This window comes from Carcharhinus amblyrhynchos, chromosome 12 (assembly GCF_965287045.1).
Source record: "Carcharhinus amblyrhynchos chromosome 12, sCarAmb.v2.hapA, whole genome shotgun sequence".
Taxonomy (NCBI): Eukaryota; Metazoa; Chordata; class Chondrichthyes; order Carcharhiniformes; family Carcharhinidae; genus Carcharhinus; species Carcharhinus amblyrhynchos.
In genome coordinates, this window is record NC_137335.1 from 8,850,491 (window position 1) to 8,867,365 (window position 16,875).

The 16,875-nt window shown below is 46.6% G+C and overlaps 1 protein-coding gene across 1 annotated transcript in view; it reads left to right on the forward strand.

Moving 5' to 3' along the window:
• hao1 (hydroxyacid oxidase (glycolate oxidase) 1) overlaps positions 1-16,875 on the forward strand; it is a 33,065-nt gene that overhangs the window by 12,071 nt on the left and 4,119 nt on the right. The window contains exons 3-6 of the mRNA XM_080199725.1: positions 4,701-4,956; positions 7,517-7,689; positions 10,541-10,632; positions 14,367-14,525. Coding sequence (XP_080055851.1) covers positions 4,701-4,956; positions 7,517-7,689; positions 10,541-10,632; positions 14,367-14,525 — 680 coding nt within the window. The remainder of the gene's footprint in view (positions 1-4,700; positions 4,957-7,516; positions 7,690-10,540; positions 10,633-14,366; positions 14,526-16,875) is intronic.

Here is a 16,875-nt window from a genome sequence, read left to right on the forward strand (position 1 = left end):
AATCGAACAGGTGCCGGAGCTTGGCGAATAGGAGATTTTCACAGTAACTTCATTGCAATGTTAATGTAAGCCTACTCGTGATACTAATTAATAAATAAATAAACACAGCCCCCAACCCTCACTCCAATGGGACTCCCTCACCCTCCCTTACCGGGGGTGGGGGGTGGGGGGGGTGGGGGTGGGGGTGGGGGGTGGGGGGGAAGGGTGCTCCCGCCAGGCCTGGTCTGCCTACACACCTTTCCAGTACTTTCCCAACCTTCACTCTACACTCCCACAACAACCATGGCTTCCCCATAGTAACCATCACCCATCACCTCTCCCCTGCCCTCCCCCACGGTCACCCATAGGCCCAAACTGAACTTCCTTCCTCCAACCCGATCTGGCTCCCTGCCTCCCTACTATCCCACCACCCCCTCCCCCACTACAGTACATAATCTTATGTGTTTCTATAAGGTCTCCCCTCATTCCAATTCTAAGATACATAGAATCATAGAGTCTCTACAGTGCAGAAGGAGGCCATTCAGCCCATCAAGTCTGTACTGACCACAATCCCAACCAGCCCTATCACCGTAACCTCATGTATGTGGGGTGACGGGAATAGGGCTGGTTGGGATTGTAGTCAGTACAGACTTGATGGTCTGAATGGCCTCCTTCTGCACTGTAGAGACTCTAAAATTCTATGTATCTTAGAATTGGAATGAGGGGAGATCTTATAGAAACATATAAGATTATGAAAGGAATAGATAAGATAGAAGCAGGGAGGTTGTTTCGATTGGCGGATGAAACTAGAATTAAGGGGGCATAGACTCAAAATAAGGGGCAGCAGATTTAGGACTGTGTTGAGGAAAGGGTTGGGAATCTGTGGAATTCCTTGTCTAGTGAAGCAGTTGAGGCTACCTTATCCAATGTTTGTAAGGCAAGGATAGATTTGAACAGTAAAGGAATTAAGGGTTATGGTGAGCGGGCGGGTAAGTGGGTCCACGAGAAGATCAGCCATAATCTTATTGAATGGCGGAGCAGGCTCGAGGGGCCAGATGGCCTACTCCCTGCTCCTAGTTGTTATGTTCTTATATTCTTATTAAATCCAAAGCAAAAGGAAAAGATCCAAAGCACCCAGGCTGCAGGATAATGTTCAATATGTGAGTCAAACGTCAGCGGGACTTCTTTGAACAAGAGTTCACAGGATGAATGCACAAACACGATCAATAAACTAAACAACCCTGACCCCAAACCCGTTCAAAGCTAATCAAAAATTAAATGAACAGTGACCCTGAAAGGCCTGCAGGACAAAGAAGAATGATTTACCAAACATAAACAATCACAAACTTTTTGGGTCTGGGGAATTTCCCGTCCAAAGACAACAGATATTTTGCTGATCTGTCAGATTTTCAGCTACAACGGGATGGTCGAGATTCAAGAGCTTTGTATCGTAAGATGATAAAAGGTATGGATAAAATAGACGTGGATTTTATGTGGGTCATTCTAGGACGAGAGATCAAAGTCTTAGGATAAAGCAAATTTAAAACAGAGTTGAAGAGAAGCTACTTCTCCCAAAGGTTTGTGAATCCGTGGGATTCGCTTCCCCAAAATACAGTGGATGCTGCGACAGTGAGTAAATTTAAGGAGGAGTTAGACAGATTTTTAATTGGGAATGGGGTGAAGGGTTATGGGGAGAAGGCAGGAAAATGGGGATGAGGATTATATCAGGCATGATCGAATGGCGGAGTGGATACGATGAGCCGAATTCAATTCCAACCCCGGATCATTGTCTGTGTGGAGTTTGCACATTCTCCCCATGTCTGCATGGGTTTCTCCCGGGTGCTCCGGTTTCCTCCCTCAGTCCAAAGACGTGTGGGCTAGGTGGATTGGCCGTGCTAAATTGAGCCTAGTGTCCCAAGGTGTGTCGGTTAGATGGATTGGCTGTGCTTAATTACCCCTTACTATCCCAAGGTGTGTAGGTTAGGTGGATTGGCCATGCTAAATGTTTTGGGGGTTACAGGGATAGGGTGGGGAAGAGGGCCTGGGTATGATATGCGGGGCGGAATTTTCCCCTCCCGTCCGAGGCCAATGCGCCAAGCAAAGTCCCGTTGACCTCAGGTGGAATTTCCTGGCATTGGGGAGAGCACTGCTGGAAAATCCTGCCCAATGACAGAGAGTTGGTGCAGATCCAATGGGCCTTTACTGCGCTATAGGGATTCTACGCAGCAGACAACACATTAAAAATCCCTCACTTGTGTAGTGTACACTTGTGATTTGCTTATGAAGAAGTTGTTGGCTTTGCTATGTGGTTTTAATTTGCCTAGTTGCCTAACTACCATGCTTGAAGACTAGTAGTAACGCTGTGAGGCTAACCCTGACAGCCCACTTCACACAGATGCAAATAAAGTTTACTTTAAAGAGCTGAAATTAAATGTTGCTCCAATTAATTCTGTCCTCCAAGCAAAGATTCCCATCACAACCTTTCTAGTAACCAAGCAGTTTGCTTTTAGAACTGTAAGTATAGACATTGTCCTGATTGTGAGGCTTGCATAAAACCAGGAGATGGCACTGTTACCCTACAAACAACTATGTCTGTCCAATCACAGCATCTTGTAGCACAGAAAGAGACTATTTATTTATTAGTGTCACAAGTAGGCTCACATTAACACTGCAATGAAGTTACTGTGAAAATCCCCTAGTCGCCACACCGGCGCGTGTTCGGGCACACTGAGGGAGAATTTAGCACCTAACCAGCATGCCTCTCGGACTGTGGGAGGAAACCAGAGCACCTGGAGGAAACCCACGCACACACGGGGAGAATGTGCAGACTCCACACTGTCAGTGACCCAAGCCGGGAATCGAACTCGGATTTCTGGTGCCGTGAGGCAGCAGTGCTAACCACTGTGCCATCGTGCACCACTGTGCCACCGTGAGGTTATTCAGCTCATCATGCTGACTCCTTGAGTTAGTCCCATTCCCTCTGCTCTTTCCTCATGGCCCCAATTCAACCATTTATCCATTTTCTCTCGGAAGGTTGCTACAGAATCTGCTTGTTCCAAAGCAAGACAGTAAATTGTAGTTTATAATAACTTGCTTTGTCAATAAACTCCTCATCTCACCTCTGGTTCTTTGCCAGCTAACTTAAATCTGTGCACCTTACAAAATAACATCATTGTATCGATTATAACAGGAGAGGAAGTTTTCTAATAGACAGCAGCAAACTCTTCATATTTTTATTCATTCTTGAGACATGGGTGTTGCTGACTGGCCAGCATTTATCACCCAACCCTAGTTGCCCTTGGAGGGCAGTTGAGAGTCAACCACATTGCTGTGGCTCTGGAGTCACATGTAGGCCAGACCAGGTAAGGATGGCAGATTTCCTTTCCTGAGGGGTATTAGTGAATCAGATGGGTTTTTCCGACAGTGGCTTCATGGTCATCATTAGACTTGTAATTCCATATATTTATTGAATTCAAATTTTATTATCTGCCATGGTGAGATTCGAACTCAGTTCCCAGGGCATTAAGCTGGATTTCTGAATTACGAACCCAGTGACAATGCCATTGTACCATCATTTCCCCTACTTGAATACAGAGTTCTTGCCTCAGAGCAGGCACACTAAAAAGTTTAAAATTTAATTATTAGTGCGGGCGGCACGGTAGCACAGTGGTTAGCACTGCTGTTTCACAGCTCCAGGGACCTGGGTTCGATTCCCTGCTCGGGTCACTGTCTGAGTTTGCACATTCTCCTCGTGTCTGCGTGGGTTTCCTCCGGGTGCTCCGGTTTCCTCCCACAGTCCAAAGATGTGCGGGTTAGGTTGATTGGCCGTGCTAAAATTGCCCCTTAGTGTCCTAAGATGCTTAGGTTAGAGGGATTAGTGGGTAAAATGTGTAGGGACATGAGGATGGGGCTTGGGTGGGATTGTGGTCGATGCAGACGCAATGGGCCGAAGGGCCTCTTTCTGCACTGCAAGGTTCTATGAATCTAGTGTTACCAGTCGGCTGACATTAACACTGCGATTAAGTTACAGTGAAAATCCACGAGTCGCCACACTCTGGTGCCTGTTCAGGTACACTGAGGGGGAATTTGGCATGGCCAATACATCTAACCAACATGTCTTTTGGACTGTGGGAGGAAACCAGAGTACCTGGAAGAAACCCATGAAGACATGGGGAGAACATACAGACTCCACATAGAGAGTGACCCAAGCCAGGAATCGAACCCCGGTCTTTGGCACTGTGAGGCAGCGGTGCTAATGACTGTGGCATCATCCCATCCAGTGCTGCCCGGTTGGGAGGACCACCCACAGTGCTGTAAAACCTTAATTGGTTCCTCATGAGATAAATTTGACTTATTTAGCAACATGTTAATCCACATCCCTCCCCCTCCGTCCCTCCTCCAATCACTCGTAGCTCCAGTAGTTACAAATTGGTTGGGATTTGGTAGTTTTTCCCGCTGTGGGATGGGTAAATCCTTTTGGGCTTGTGTGTCAAATTATCCGTCCAGCCCATGACGATTTCCATCTCCAACCAGAATATCCGGCCAAAATGAGTGAGCGGTCTTCCGAGAGTAGAATACACCAAAACTCCACACCTTGCAAGACCTCACCAGAGAGTGGTGATGTGTTTTGGGTGCATGGTTTTCTATCTGAGTTGTTGCGCGTCAAATATTCACTCAACGGTTCCACTTTTCCACTTCGTAACTGATGCCGGATTGTCCAGCTTGCAGATCTCAAGGCACAGGAATGATGCTCAGTACCTGGGCGACCTCCAGCATCGAACAGGTAGCCCAGGCTGCGCCCGAGGCCCTTCGCTGGCTGCAGCTGTACATCTACAAGGACCGGGAGCTCACCAAATCCCTGGTCAGGAGAGCGGAGAAGGCCGGCTACCGAGGCATCTTCCTGACCGTGGACACTCCGTACCTGGGCAAACGCCTAGCAGATGTGCGAAACAAGTTCAAGCTTCCCCCTCACCTCAGGTAACACAATGGGGAAGTGTGGCGTAGTGGTATTGGTGCTGGGCTTGTTATCCAGAGACAGGGGCTAATGCTTTGGGGACCCGGGTTCGAATCCTGCCACGGCAGATGGTGAAATTTGAATTCAATAAAAAATATCTGGAACTAAGAACCTGCTGATGAACATGAAACCAATGTAGAATCATACAATCCCTACAGTGCAGAAGGAGACTATTCGGCCCATTGAGTCTGCATCGACCACAATCCCACCCAGGTCCTATCCCCATATTTACCCTTATAATCTCTTGTCGCTAAGAGGCAATTTAGCATGGCCAATCCACCTAACCTGCCTCCCTTTGGACACTAAGGGGCAATTTAGCACAGCCAATCCACCTAATCTGCACACCTTTGGACACGAAGGAGCAATTTAGCATGGCCAATCCACCTAACCTGCCTATCTTTGGACACTAAGGGCAATTTAGCATGGCCAATCCACCTAACCTGCCTATCTTTGGACACTAAGGGCAATTTAGCATGGCCAATCCACCTAACCTGCACATCTTTGGACAGTGTGGGAGGAATATGGGCGGCACGGTAGCACAGTGGTTAGCACTGCTGCTTCACAGCTCCAGGGTTCCTGGGTTCGATTCCTGGCTCGGGTTACTGACTGTGTGGAGTTTGCACATTCTCCTCGTGTCTGCGTGGGTTTCCTTCGGGTACTCCGGTTTCCTCCCACAGTCCAAAGATGTGTAGGTTAGGGTTGATTGGCCATGCTAAGAAATTGCCCCTTAGAGCCCAGGGATATGTAGGTTAGAGGGATTAGTGGGTATAATATCTATGGATATGGGGGTAGGGACTGGGTGGGATTGTGTTCAGTGCAGACTCGATGGGCTGAAGGGCCTCCTTCTGTACTGTAGGATTCTATGATTAAACTGGACCACCCGGAGGAAACCCATGCAAACTCCACACAGTCACACGTGGCTGAAATTGAACCTGGGTCCCTGGCGCTGTGAGGCAGCAGTGCTAACCACCGTGCTGCCTATTTTTGATTGCTGTAAAAAGCTTCTGGTTCACTAATGTCCTTTAGGGAAGGAAATCTGCCATCCTTACCAGGTCTGGCCTACACGTGACTCCAGAGCCACAGCAATGTGATTGATTCTTAAGTGCCCTCAGGGATGGGCAATAAATGCTGGCCCAGCCAGCGATGCCCACATCCCATGAATGAATAAGTAAAAGAAAATTTAAAAATATGAGTTTGAAGATGAAAGCTGATGCATAGGGGTGTCCTCCATGAATCAGCAGGAGTAAATAGCTCAGGTCATCCCTGGAGAACTCTGGACGACTGTGTTGGCCAACCTTTCTCCTACTTTTTGTGAAACCTGGTGTGGCCATTAATTTGAGATGGAATCCTAAGGTCACCAATTATTGAGGCAAAGCTGCTTGGATTGCTATCCTGTGTTGCTGATTTTGTTATTATAATGCCCAAGAGTCCGGGGTTCAAATCCCACCACAGCAGGTAATAAAATTTGAATTCAATAAATATCTGGAATTACAAATCTAACGATGAATCCTTCTAAGATTCTGGGACATGACCTCCTTCACGTAGTGTCCAAATATGTTCCTGCCATTGAAGCAATTGACATTTCTGTTGGCAAGGCATTAATGCTTTTGGGATTAGTGGGGTTACATCTCAGCTCGGGAAGTAGAGCAGCCACTGGCAATAAGCTTATCTTGCCTCTCTGTAGATGCTGCATGTGGGGACAGAGCATTGTGTGCGCACTTTGCAGCGTATTGAAAATTGTATTGTGCATTTTGTCCACTTGAGGGTAACATACACATATACCGGCAGAGGGAGTCTGCTTGGAGGAGCAAAACAACAAAGAAGGATCCAGATTTAACAGCTCGGGCTGTTCCAATTCTAAATGCTTCTGGTTGAATATTTAACCCGTACTTTTCCAAGGAGTTCACGCATCTCAGCCTGCATGGCCTCCCTCCGATAGTCTTTATCTTAGAAACATAGGAACATAAAAGATAGGAGCAAGAGGAGGCCCTTCAAACCTGCTCTCCCCATTCAATACGATAATGGCTGATTGTCCAACTCAATAGCCTAATCCTGCTTTCTTCCCATAACCTTTGATCCCGTTTACCCCAAATGCTATATCCAACCACCTCTTGAATACATTTCAATGTTTCAACATCAACTACTTCCCCGGTAATGAATTCCACAGGCTCACCACTCTTTGGGTGAAGAAATGTCTCCTCATCTCCATCCTAAATGGTCCACCTCTGAATCCCCAGGCTGTGACCCCTGGTTCTGGACTCCCCCACCATCAGGAATATCTTCTTCAGAGCCATTCCAATCGGGAGAGTTCCCACTGGGTAACCCAGGGTGCCATTAATGACCAAAAAAAACATGCCAACTGACGTGAAGATTCATAAGTGGAGTGCCAAAGGGAAACAAAATAAGAAAAATCATTCAAAAATGCTGAAAGATCCATTTGGCATTTATAATGTCCTATTCTCGATTTGTATGATTATCAGTGGATGAAGCCACGCTACCCGATGTGGACTCTTTGTTTCTCAGGATGGCAAACTTCGAGACACTCGATCTGGCTTTTTCCAAAAGCGACTACGGGGAAGATAGTGGATTGGCAGTCTACGTAGCGGACGCCATCGATTCCTCTGTGAAATGGGGGGACATTGACTGGCTGAGACAGCTGACAAAGCTGCCCATTGTCCTCAAAGGCATTCTGCGAGGTAAGTCACTTGTCCAGAGTGTTACAGACAGGGAGGGGTTAATTCAAACTAATTTCTCCTCTCACCATCCCCACTGTAAACGGTAAGGTATTTCGGCCTGTGTCCCTCCTCACATGCGATGGCATATTTTCCCAACCTCTCAGTTTGGTGCAGTCCAATTTTCCTATTACGAATCCCACTTCAGGGTAGGATAAACTCAAAGGGTTAGTTTATTTGCACACACTCACAGCACGGCAGGAGTGTCCCAACTTTGCCTCCATACTGGGCTGAACAGTGGCACGGTGGTTAGCACTGCTGCCTCACAGTGGCAAGGACCCGAGTTTCATTCCAGTCTTGGGAGACTGTATCTGTGTGGAGTTTGCACATTCTCCCCATGACTCCGTGGGTTTCCTCTGGGTGCTCTGGTTTCCTCCCACACGCCAAAGCTGTGCAAGTTGGGTGGATTGGCCATGCTGAACTGCCCCTTGGTGGCCCACGATGTGTAGGTTAGATGGATTAGCCATGTGAAATGTGTGGAGTTATGGAGATAAAGCAAGGGTGAGAGTTTCTGGGTAAGATACTCTGTCAGAGAAAGTCAGTGCAGACTTGATGGGCCAAAAGGCCTCTTCTACGCTGTAGGGATTCTATGATACTCAGACAGTAAAGAAAAGGATTGAGATGGAGGCTTCATCCCTTTAAAATCTATTGACCCTCCAGCTTGTGAGACTGCCCATTGTCCTAAATTTGGACAGTCAGCCCGCCTTCTGGCCAAAAATGGCTAATCCGGGGAAAATTAAGGGACTGCTTCCCACACAGCCAGAGATTTACAGTGCAGAGAGCACAGAGAAAATAAATATTGTCTCCCATGAGCTCCAGAGGCTAGAACCAAAATCCAATGAGGTATCCCTTCACATAGGTTGGTAGGTTGAAAACCGATGCTGGATAATTCATTATTTTCGATTGTGTTAAAGAACCTTCTGTGCAACTTTAGCAACGTTTAAATTTTAAAAATGACTTTAGCAATTGGGCCTGTGGGAGGAGGAGTCTGTAACCCAGTGTGTGGCCTCAGGGGATCCAGACAGATGGGGAGGGGCCTCAAAGTCTGTCTGGAATATTGGCTTCCTAGTCAGTCGTGCTGATAGGCCACCTCCAGGCAGGTGGCCTAGTCCATGTTGCCATGGGAGCGAAAGGGAAAGGTGTGGGTTGTAATGTTACACTGATTAAAATTCTCCAGTTGGTCTCTGTAAATGGCCAAATAAAGCCAGTTAGCTTCATTGGCTACCTTCTGCTTGTGGGTAGATAGCACCACCCACCCCACCTGGCTCCCATCCTGACAGCATAAGGAATACATAGACAACATAGAACAGTACAGCACAGGAACAGGCACTTCAGCCCATGATATTGTACTGAACATGACAACAAAGTAAACTAATCCCTTCTGACTGTCCTTGGCCCATATCCCTCTGTTCATTATCTAAAAGCCCCTTAAATGCCCTATTGTATCTGTCTCCAACACTGGTCCTGGTAGCGGGTTTGAGACACCTTTCACTCTCTGTGTAAAAAAAACTTGCCTCTCACATCTCCTTTGGACTTTCCCCCTCTCACCTTAAGTGCATTCCCCCTCGATTAGACATTTTGGAGGAAATTTTCCAGTCCTGTCTGCCACAGGAATGGTAGCAGGAGAAATGTGGAACATACAAATGTCCGTTGACCTCGGGCAGGATTTTCTGGTTTTGGGGTGAACACGACTGGAAAATTCCATCCTTCAACTCCGGGAGAAAGATTCTGACTGTCCCTATCTATGCCTTTCATAATTTTATAGACTTTGATCAGGCCTCCCCTCAGCCTCTGTCCCTTCAGAGAAAACATCCCTAGTTTGTCCAGCCTCTCCTTATAGCTCGCACTCTCTAATCCAGGTAGCATCTTGGTCAACCCCATCTGCACCCTCTCCAAGGGCCCCACATCCGGCACAATAGTTAACACCGTTGCCTCACAACGCCAGGGACCCAGGTTCGATTCCCTGCTTGGATCATTGTGCAGAGACTGTATGTCCTCCCCGTGTCTGCGTGGGTTTCCTCTGAGTGTTCTGGTTTCTTCCCACAGTCCAAAAGATGTGCTGGTTACGTGCCTTGGCCGTGCTAAATTCTCCCTCCGTGCACCCAAACAGATGCCGGAGCGTGGCAACTCGAGGATTTTCACAGTAACTTCATTGCGGTGTTAATGTAAGCCTACTTGCGACAACAACAAGTAAAAAAATTATGTAATGTGGTGACCAGAATTGAACGCAATTCTCTAGGTGTGGCCTAACCAAAGTTTTAGAAAGCTTACACATTGAGGGATGAACCATTCCGGAATGGATAGGAAGAGTGATATTGATTGCAAAAGCACGTGTTGCAGAGAAAGTCTTATAATCCGTCTTTGCGTGGAATTTTATTATTCTTTTAACACATCCAGCCATCAATCATGCTCCTTTGGCATGGTGAAGTAATTAAATTAAAATACACGCTATTACTGTAATCATATTAATAACTTAAAACGATACAAAAACATTTCAGTGGAAGGGTTGCTTAATTAAGATGAATGGGGGTATCACAGTACAAACTGGCCTGACTGACACCCTGGATGTGAAACCGTACCACCTCTCGTCAAGAGGACCTCTTTCAGACTGTGGAGTAGAAAGCTAATAAAAGCAAGGGACCGTGGAAGTGTAAGGATGTACGTCTCCCGCTGCAGGATTTGACGTGTCTGGAGAAACTTACACCCTCGCAGTTTATTCAGTCACTCCTGAGTGTTTGTACAGATGCTGTTATTTAATTTTCACTAGAAGCTATTTTAGCCGCTGTTACTAACCGCCAGCTCTCTGTAATTTCAGCTGATGATGCCAGGGAAGCGGTTAAGCACGGAATTGCTGGGATACTTGTATCGAATCACGGAGCGAGGCAGTTGGATTGTGTCCCAGCGACAGTGAGTTAACCCCTGACCTACAGCCCATACATCACAGTTTGTTCAGACGCGCGTGATTAAAAGATTTTGTCGTGGCTATCATAAGAACATAAGAACATAAGAAATAGGAGCAGGAGTAGGCCATCTAGCCCTTCGAGCCTGCCCCGCCATTCAATAAGATCATGGCTGATCTGTCGTGGCTCAGTTCCACATTCCCGCCCTCTCCCCATAACCCTTAATCCCCTCTCTTATCAAAAACCCATCAACCCGCGTCTTAAAAATACTTAGCGAGGCAGCCTCCACCACCTCAACGGGCAGAGAATTCCAGAGATTCACCACCCTTTGAGTGAAGAAGTTCCTCCTCAACTCCGTTCTAAACCTTTATCTTGAGGCTGTGCCCCCTAGTCCTACTGTCCTTTCTGAGCGGGAAGAGTCTCTCCACCTCTATCCTATCCATCCCATTCATCATCTTATACGTCTCAATGAGATCTCCCGGGGGATGCCCTTTCAGATTCTGGGCTTTAACACGTTGGGGCCGATTATGTCCACGCGGGCATAACGTATTACCAGGTGGCAAACCTACAGGCTAGCAGGCGTGGAGATGTTTGCAACACCCTGGGCAGGGTGGACCGGGAGAAACTGCTCTTGCTCGTATAAGGATCAGGAGCGAGAGGGCACAGGTTGATAAGTTCGTAAGGTATAGGAGCAGAATTAGGCCATTCGGCCCATCGATTCTGCTCCGTCATTTGATCATGGTTGAAATACTCCTCATTCCCATTTTCCCGCCTTCTCCCCATAACCCTTCAACACCATTACCAATTAAAAATCTGTCTAACTCCTCCTTAAATTATCCCAGAATCCATCGCACTTTGGGGTAGCGAATTCCACAGATTCACAACCCTTTGAGACAATTAGTTTCTCCTCAACTCTGTTTTAGATTTGCTACCCCTTATCCTAAGACCTCTTGTCCTAGGATGCCCCACAAGATGAAGTGTCCACTCCATGTCTGCTTTATCCATATCTTTTATCATCTTGAACACCTCAATTTGACCTCCCCTCATTCTTCTAAATTCCAGAGAGTATAGATCTAACCTGTTCAATCTCTCTTCAGACGACATTTAGATTTAAATTGATTTAGAGCGATTTGCTAAAAAAAGCTAGTGCGGTGTGAGAAGAAACTTAGTCACGCAGCGAGTGATTGGGGTCTGGAGTGCATTGCCTGGAAGTGTGGTGAAGGCAGGTTTAATCGAGGCATTCAAGAGGGCATTAGATGATGACTCGAATGGTACTGATGTTCAGGGGCATGGGGAAAAGGCAAGAGAATCCATAATTCTACCACCTCGCCCGCCACGGGAGTCAGAGTGAGCAAGGGACAGAGTGTGGGAAGGTCTGTTGATCTAGGGTGAGACTTTATGGTCCCAGGATGAGCAAGGCTGTAAAATCCTGCTCAAAATGCTCATTTGGTAGAGCAGGTATAGGCTTGATGGGCCAAATAGCCTCCGAGGGCACCTTAACATTCTGTGGATAGGGCATGGAAAGGTTTCAAAGTTGAAGTTTATTTATTAATCGCAAGTACGGCTTACATTAACACCGCAATGAAGTTACTGTGAAATTCCCCTGGTCGCCCGCACTCCAGCGCCTGTTCAGGTCAATGCACCCTAACCCAGCATTCGAACTGCGGAAGGAAAGCAGAGCACCCAGAGGAAACCCAGGCGGACACGGGAGAATGTGCAAACTCCACACAGACAGTCAGTCGAGGAATTGTATTTGAGTCGGAATTGAACCGATGTCCCTGGCGCCGTGAGGCAGCAGTGTTAATCACTGTGCCACCATACCATCCATACTTGTGACACTGACAAATACACATGAAGAACCCCCGACCAGCCCTGGGCCTGGCTCAGCTAGAACTCCTCCAAACCGACTGCCTACCACTGCCTCCCTTCCTCTGAGTTTTTGCGCCTGATAAACCAATGTTCTCCTTGACTGAGTACGGCTGGACCTTCAACGCTTCCTGATTAATGGCAGCCAGCGTGTAACACATTGTGCATAATCTCCCTGCACCCCACTCTGAAGCCCTTGACAGAAGGCCCCAGAAACATGTTGCCCTGCATGTTTCTCACCTGGTCTGAGCGAGAAGGTCAGGGGGAAAGGATCAGAAAGATTTCAAGGTAAAAATGTAGGAGCAAAACAGCAACCTAACTCAAATTGCCAAGTGCAGGCCCAATCTGTTTTTAAGTGACGCTGATTGAAGAATAAATATTTGACCAGAATGGACCCACCTCGCACTAAGTTCTCTGCACCCTCGCTGTGACTATAACACTACATTCTGCACCCTCTCCTTTCCTTCTCTATGAACGGCATGCTTTGTCTGTACAGTGTGCAAGAAACAGTGCTTTTCACTGTATGTTAATACATGTGACAATAATATATCAAATCAAAATCACACTTCTGAAAGTGTAACATTTCTCTAGGTAACGAGTGTCTGCCTCAAATCTCTGGAGTGGGAGCTGAATTCACAACCTGCAGACTCAGAGACTAGTTGTGTTATTACATTGATATTGTTATGACGCAGTCTCCTTTTTGAGATGTAACATCAAATTCCCCCAAAGAGGAATACCTCGTCTCGTAATCTGTTAAAAGTGTGTGTGTGGGGGGGTGTGACCTGTTCTTCAGTAACGTTTGGTGGTTAACTAACAGAAATACCCGAAACTCACTTTAAAATGAACACTTAATAATTGTTTAACTAACAGGGAGCTTTAACAAGTAAAATATCAACTAAAATAAGATTCTACTGGTATGCTGTTCAAATAAATACAATTCATTAACAAAAAAAACTAATAAAATTCAGTCACTCTCAAAAAGACAGAACCAGGTTTTCTGGCTTTCGGAGACTTTTAGAGTTTTTCTGTTGATTCCTTTGTCTGTAAGTTCTTTCTGATTTGGTATCTTTTGCTCATTAGATGGTGCTTTCTCTTAAGAGGTATCTGAAGCTGGCAGAGTTGGTAGCTTCTCTCTCCTTCTCGAGGCTTGAGAGGTGGCAGTTGCTGTCTATTTTTTCTTTTCCCCCTTGCACTCTCTTTTATACCTGTGATGACCTATCAATTTTCCTACAATAGGATTAGTCTGATGTTGTCAACACCATCAAATTCAAATGTAGGTTCTTGGTAATTGAGTCTCTGCTTTAAATTGATAGGCTGAATTCAAAAACATTCAAATGCCTGAAGCCTGTTACCAAGGCAATCCTGTTGCCTGACCCTTGATAAAAATGTTTCAGTTTGGATTCAGTATGTAATTTGCATTTTAAACCTCCAAGCACCGAAACAAATACTAGCCGTTAAAGAAACCACACAATCTTTTTCCCCTCTAGCATTTTTACATTTTTTTACATCTTTATCAACATGAAATTCCAACTTCATGAACTCAACTTTGCAATGATATATCTTGGGCTTATTTACTATACAAGATACAAGGCACCAATCATTCACAAGGGGCCAGGCAAGCACATTGTGGGTTCATTTATTGAGATGAGGTAAAGTTTGAGGACATCAGAGCTGTGCGCCTGTGCTCTGCTCAAGGTAGAAATAAAACAAAGACTGACACATTTCCTCTTCTATTGATGTCATGCTGATACCCCTTGAAGGCATATTACAACAGCAGGTGCCACAGCTAACACAATTTACTATCATAAGCTCAGGATTTACAGCTCAACAACTTAAAGGGACACTCCATCTCATACTTGTTTTGGTCTTCCCCAGATCGATGTCCTTGCTGAGATCACTGAAGCTGTAGAAGGGAAGGTTGAAGTCTTCTTGGATGGTGGAGTGCGGAAGGGTACGGATGTGCTGAAAGCTCTTGCAATGGGTGCCAAGGCTGTGTTTTTGGGAAGACCCATTCTCTGGGGGTTGGCATACCAGGTAAAGAGAGAGTGGTTAAAACCTAGGACAAGCCCTGGGCGGGATGCTGTATAGTTGGAGACCTTTCAACCCCGCCCCCCCCGCCCCACCCTCTACACCCCTCCATGCCCCTCCCCCCCTCACCACCACTATTATCACTGAGCCCCCTGTCCTAAATCCTGGGAGTCAGGTTTGTTCACTTAACATGGGTAGGGAGGAGCCTGTGCCATTTTCAGTGCTCCCTGGACATCTTGTCCAATGGGAATCATGGAAATCTGCAGTGGCTCTGGATGGCTGAGAGAGGGAGGGTCAAACTAGTCCAACTGGGTAAAGGATACAACTCTGCCACAGAAGCAGTTCACTGTGAGACAAGAAATAGAAGCAGGAATAGGCCACCAAGCCTTCAAGTCTGCCCCACCATTCAATACAATCATAGCTGATCAATGCTGATCATAAAACCATTAGACATAACAGCAGAATTAGGCCACTCGGTCCATCGAGTCTGCTCTGCTGTTCAACCATGGCTGATACTTTTCTTATTCCCATTTTCCTGCCTTCACCCGTAACCCCTTGATCCCCTTATTAATCAAGAATCTACCTACCTCTGTCTTAAAGACACTCAATGACCTGACATCTACAGCCATCTACGGCAAAGAGTTCCACAGATTCCCCACTCTCTGGCTGAAGAAATTCCTCCTTATCTCAGTTTTAAAGGATCGTCCCTTCAGCCTGAGGTTGTGCCCTCTGGTTCTAGTTTTTCCTACTGCTGGAAACATCTTTTCGATGTCTACTCTATCCAGTATCCTGTAAGTTTCAATAAGATCTCCCCCTCATCATTCTAAACTTCTGACCTCAGCTCCATTTCTGTGCCAGTTTCCCTCTATTCCTCGCTCCATCAAATATTTACCCACTTCCACTTTGAATACTTCTCATAACCCAGCCTCCACCAGCCTTTGAGGCAGAGAATTCCAGAGATTTACCACTCGCTACGAGAAGAAGTTCCTCTGCACCTCAGTTTTAAATGACCAACCCTCTATCTTGTCATGATGTCTCCTTGTTCGAGACTCTCCCACTGATGAAAACATCTCACCATCTAACCTGTCAATCCATATAATCAGGTTCTTATATTTTTGAAAAGGTCACCCCTCACTCTTCACCAGGCAGCACAGTGGCACAGTGGCACACTGCTGCCTCACAGCACCAAGGACCCAGGTTCGATTTCCAGCTCAGTTGATTGCCTGTGTGGAGTTTGCACATTCTCCCCGTGTCTGCGTGGGTTTCCTCTGGGTGCTCCAGTTTCCTCCCACGCTCCAATAGTGTGCCTCTTAGGTTGATTGGCTGCGCTAAATTGATCCTTAGTGTTCTGGGATGCTTGGATTAGAGGGAGTAGCGGGGTAAATATGTGGAGTTGTGGGGATAGGGCCTGGATGAGATTGTTATCGGAGGCAGACTCGCTGGATCGAATGGCCTTCTTCTGCATAGTAGGGACTCTATGATTCTAAACTCTAAGGAATACAGACCCAGACTATTCAGTCTCTCTTGATAGGCCAACTCTCTCATCCCAGGCATTAGCCTGGTGAATCTCCTTTGGACTGCCTCCAATGTTACTATTTCCTTTTTGAGGTATGGGGGCCAAAGCTGTACACAGTATTACAGGTGAGGCCTCACCAGTACCCTGCATGATCGTAACAAAATCTCCCTATTTTTAAATTCCAACCCTTTTGCAATAAAGGCCAAAGTACCATTTGGTAACTGATTCATGGGACAAGATTCCTCTGTCTGCTCTAGCTGAAATCTTTAATCACTTCATTTATATAGCACCGTTCATGCCCTCTTCACTGGCTTAATGCCAACTCGGTACTTTTGAAGTGTAGCGACTGTCGTGATCTAGGAAAAGCTGCCAATAATGTGCACAGCAAGATCCCAGAACTGAATGGTGACCAGATAACCAGTTTTTGTGATGTTGACTGAAAGATAAGGAGCCTGCGGAGAGATTGCGCGCTGGGTTTAACATCTGATCTGAAAGCTGGGGGTGGCACAGTGGTTAGCGCTGCTGCTTCACAGCGCCGGAGACCCGGATTCAGTTCCAGCCTCGGGCGACTGTCTGTGCGGAATCTGCATGTTCTCCCCGTGTCTGAGTGGGTTTCCTCTGGGCACTTCAGTTTCCTCCCACAGTTCGGAAGACGTGCTGGTTAGGTGGATTGGCCGTGCTAAATTGTCCCTTAGTGTCCCAAGATGTGTAGGTTAGGGGGATTAGCAGGATAAATATATGGGGTTGCAGGAATAGAGGCTGGGTGGGATTGTTGTTGGTGCAGAGCCTATGAACTAATGGCCTCCTTCTGCACTGTAGGGATTCTATAATTCTATGCCA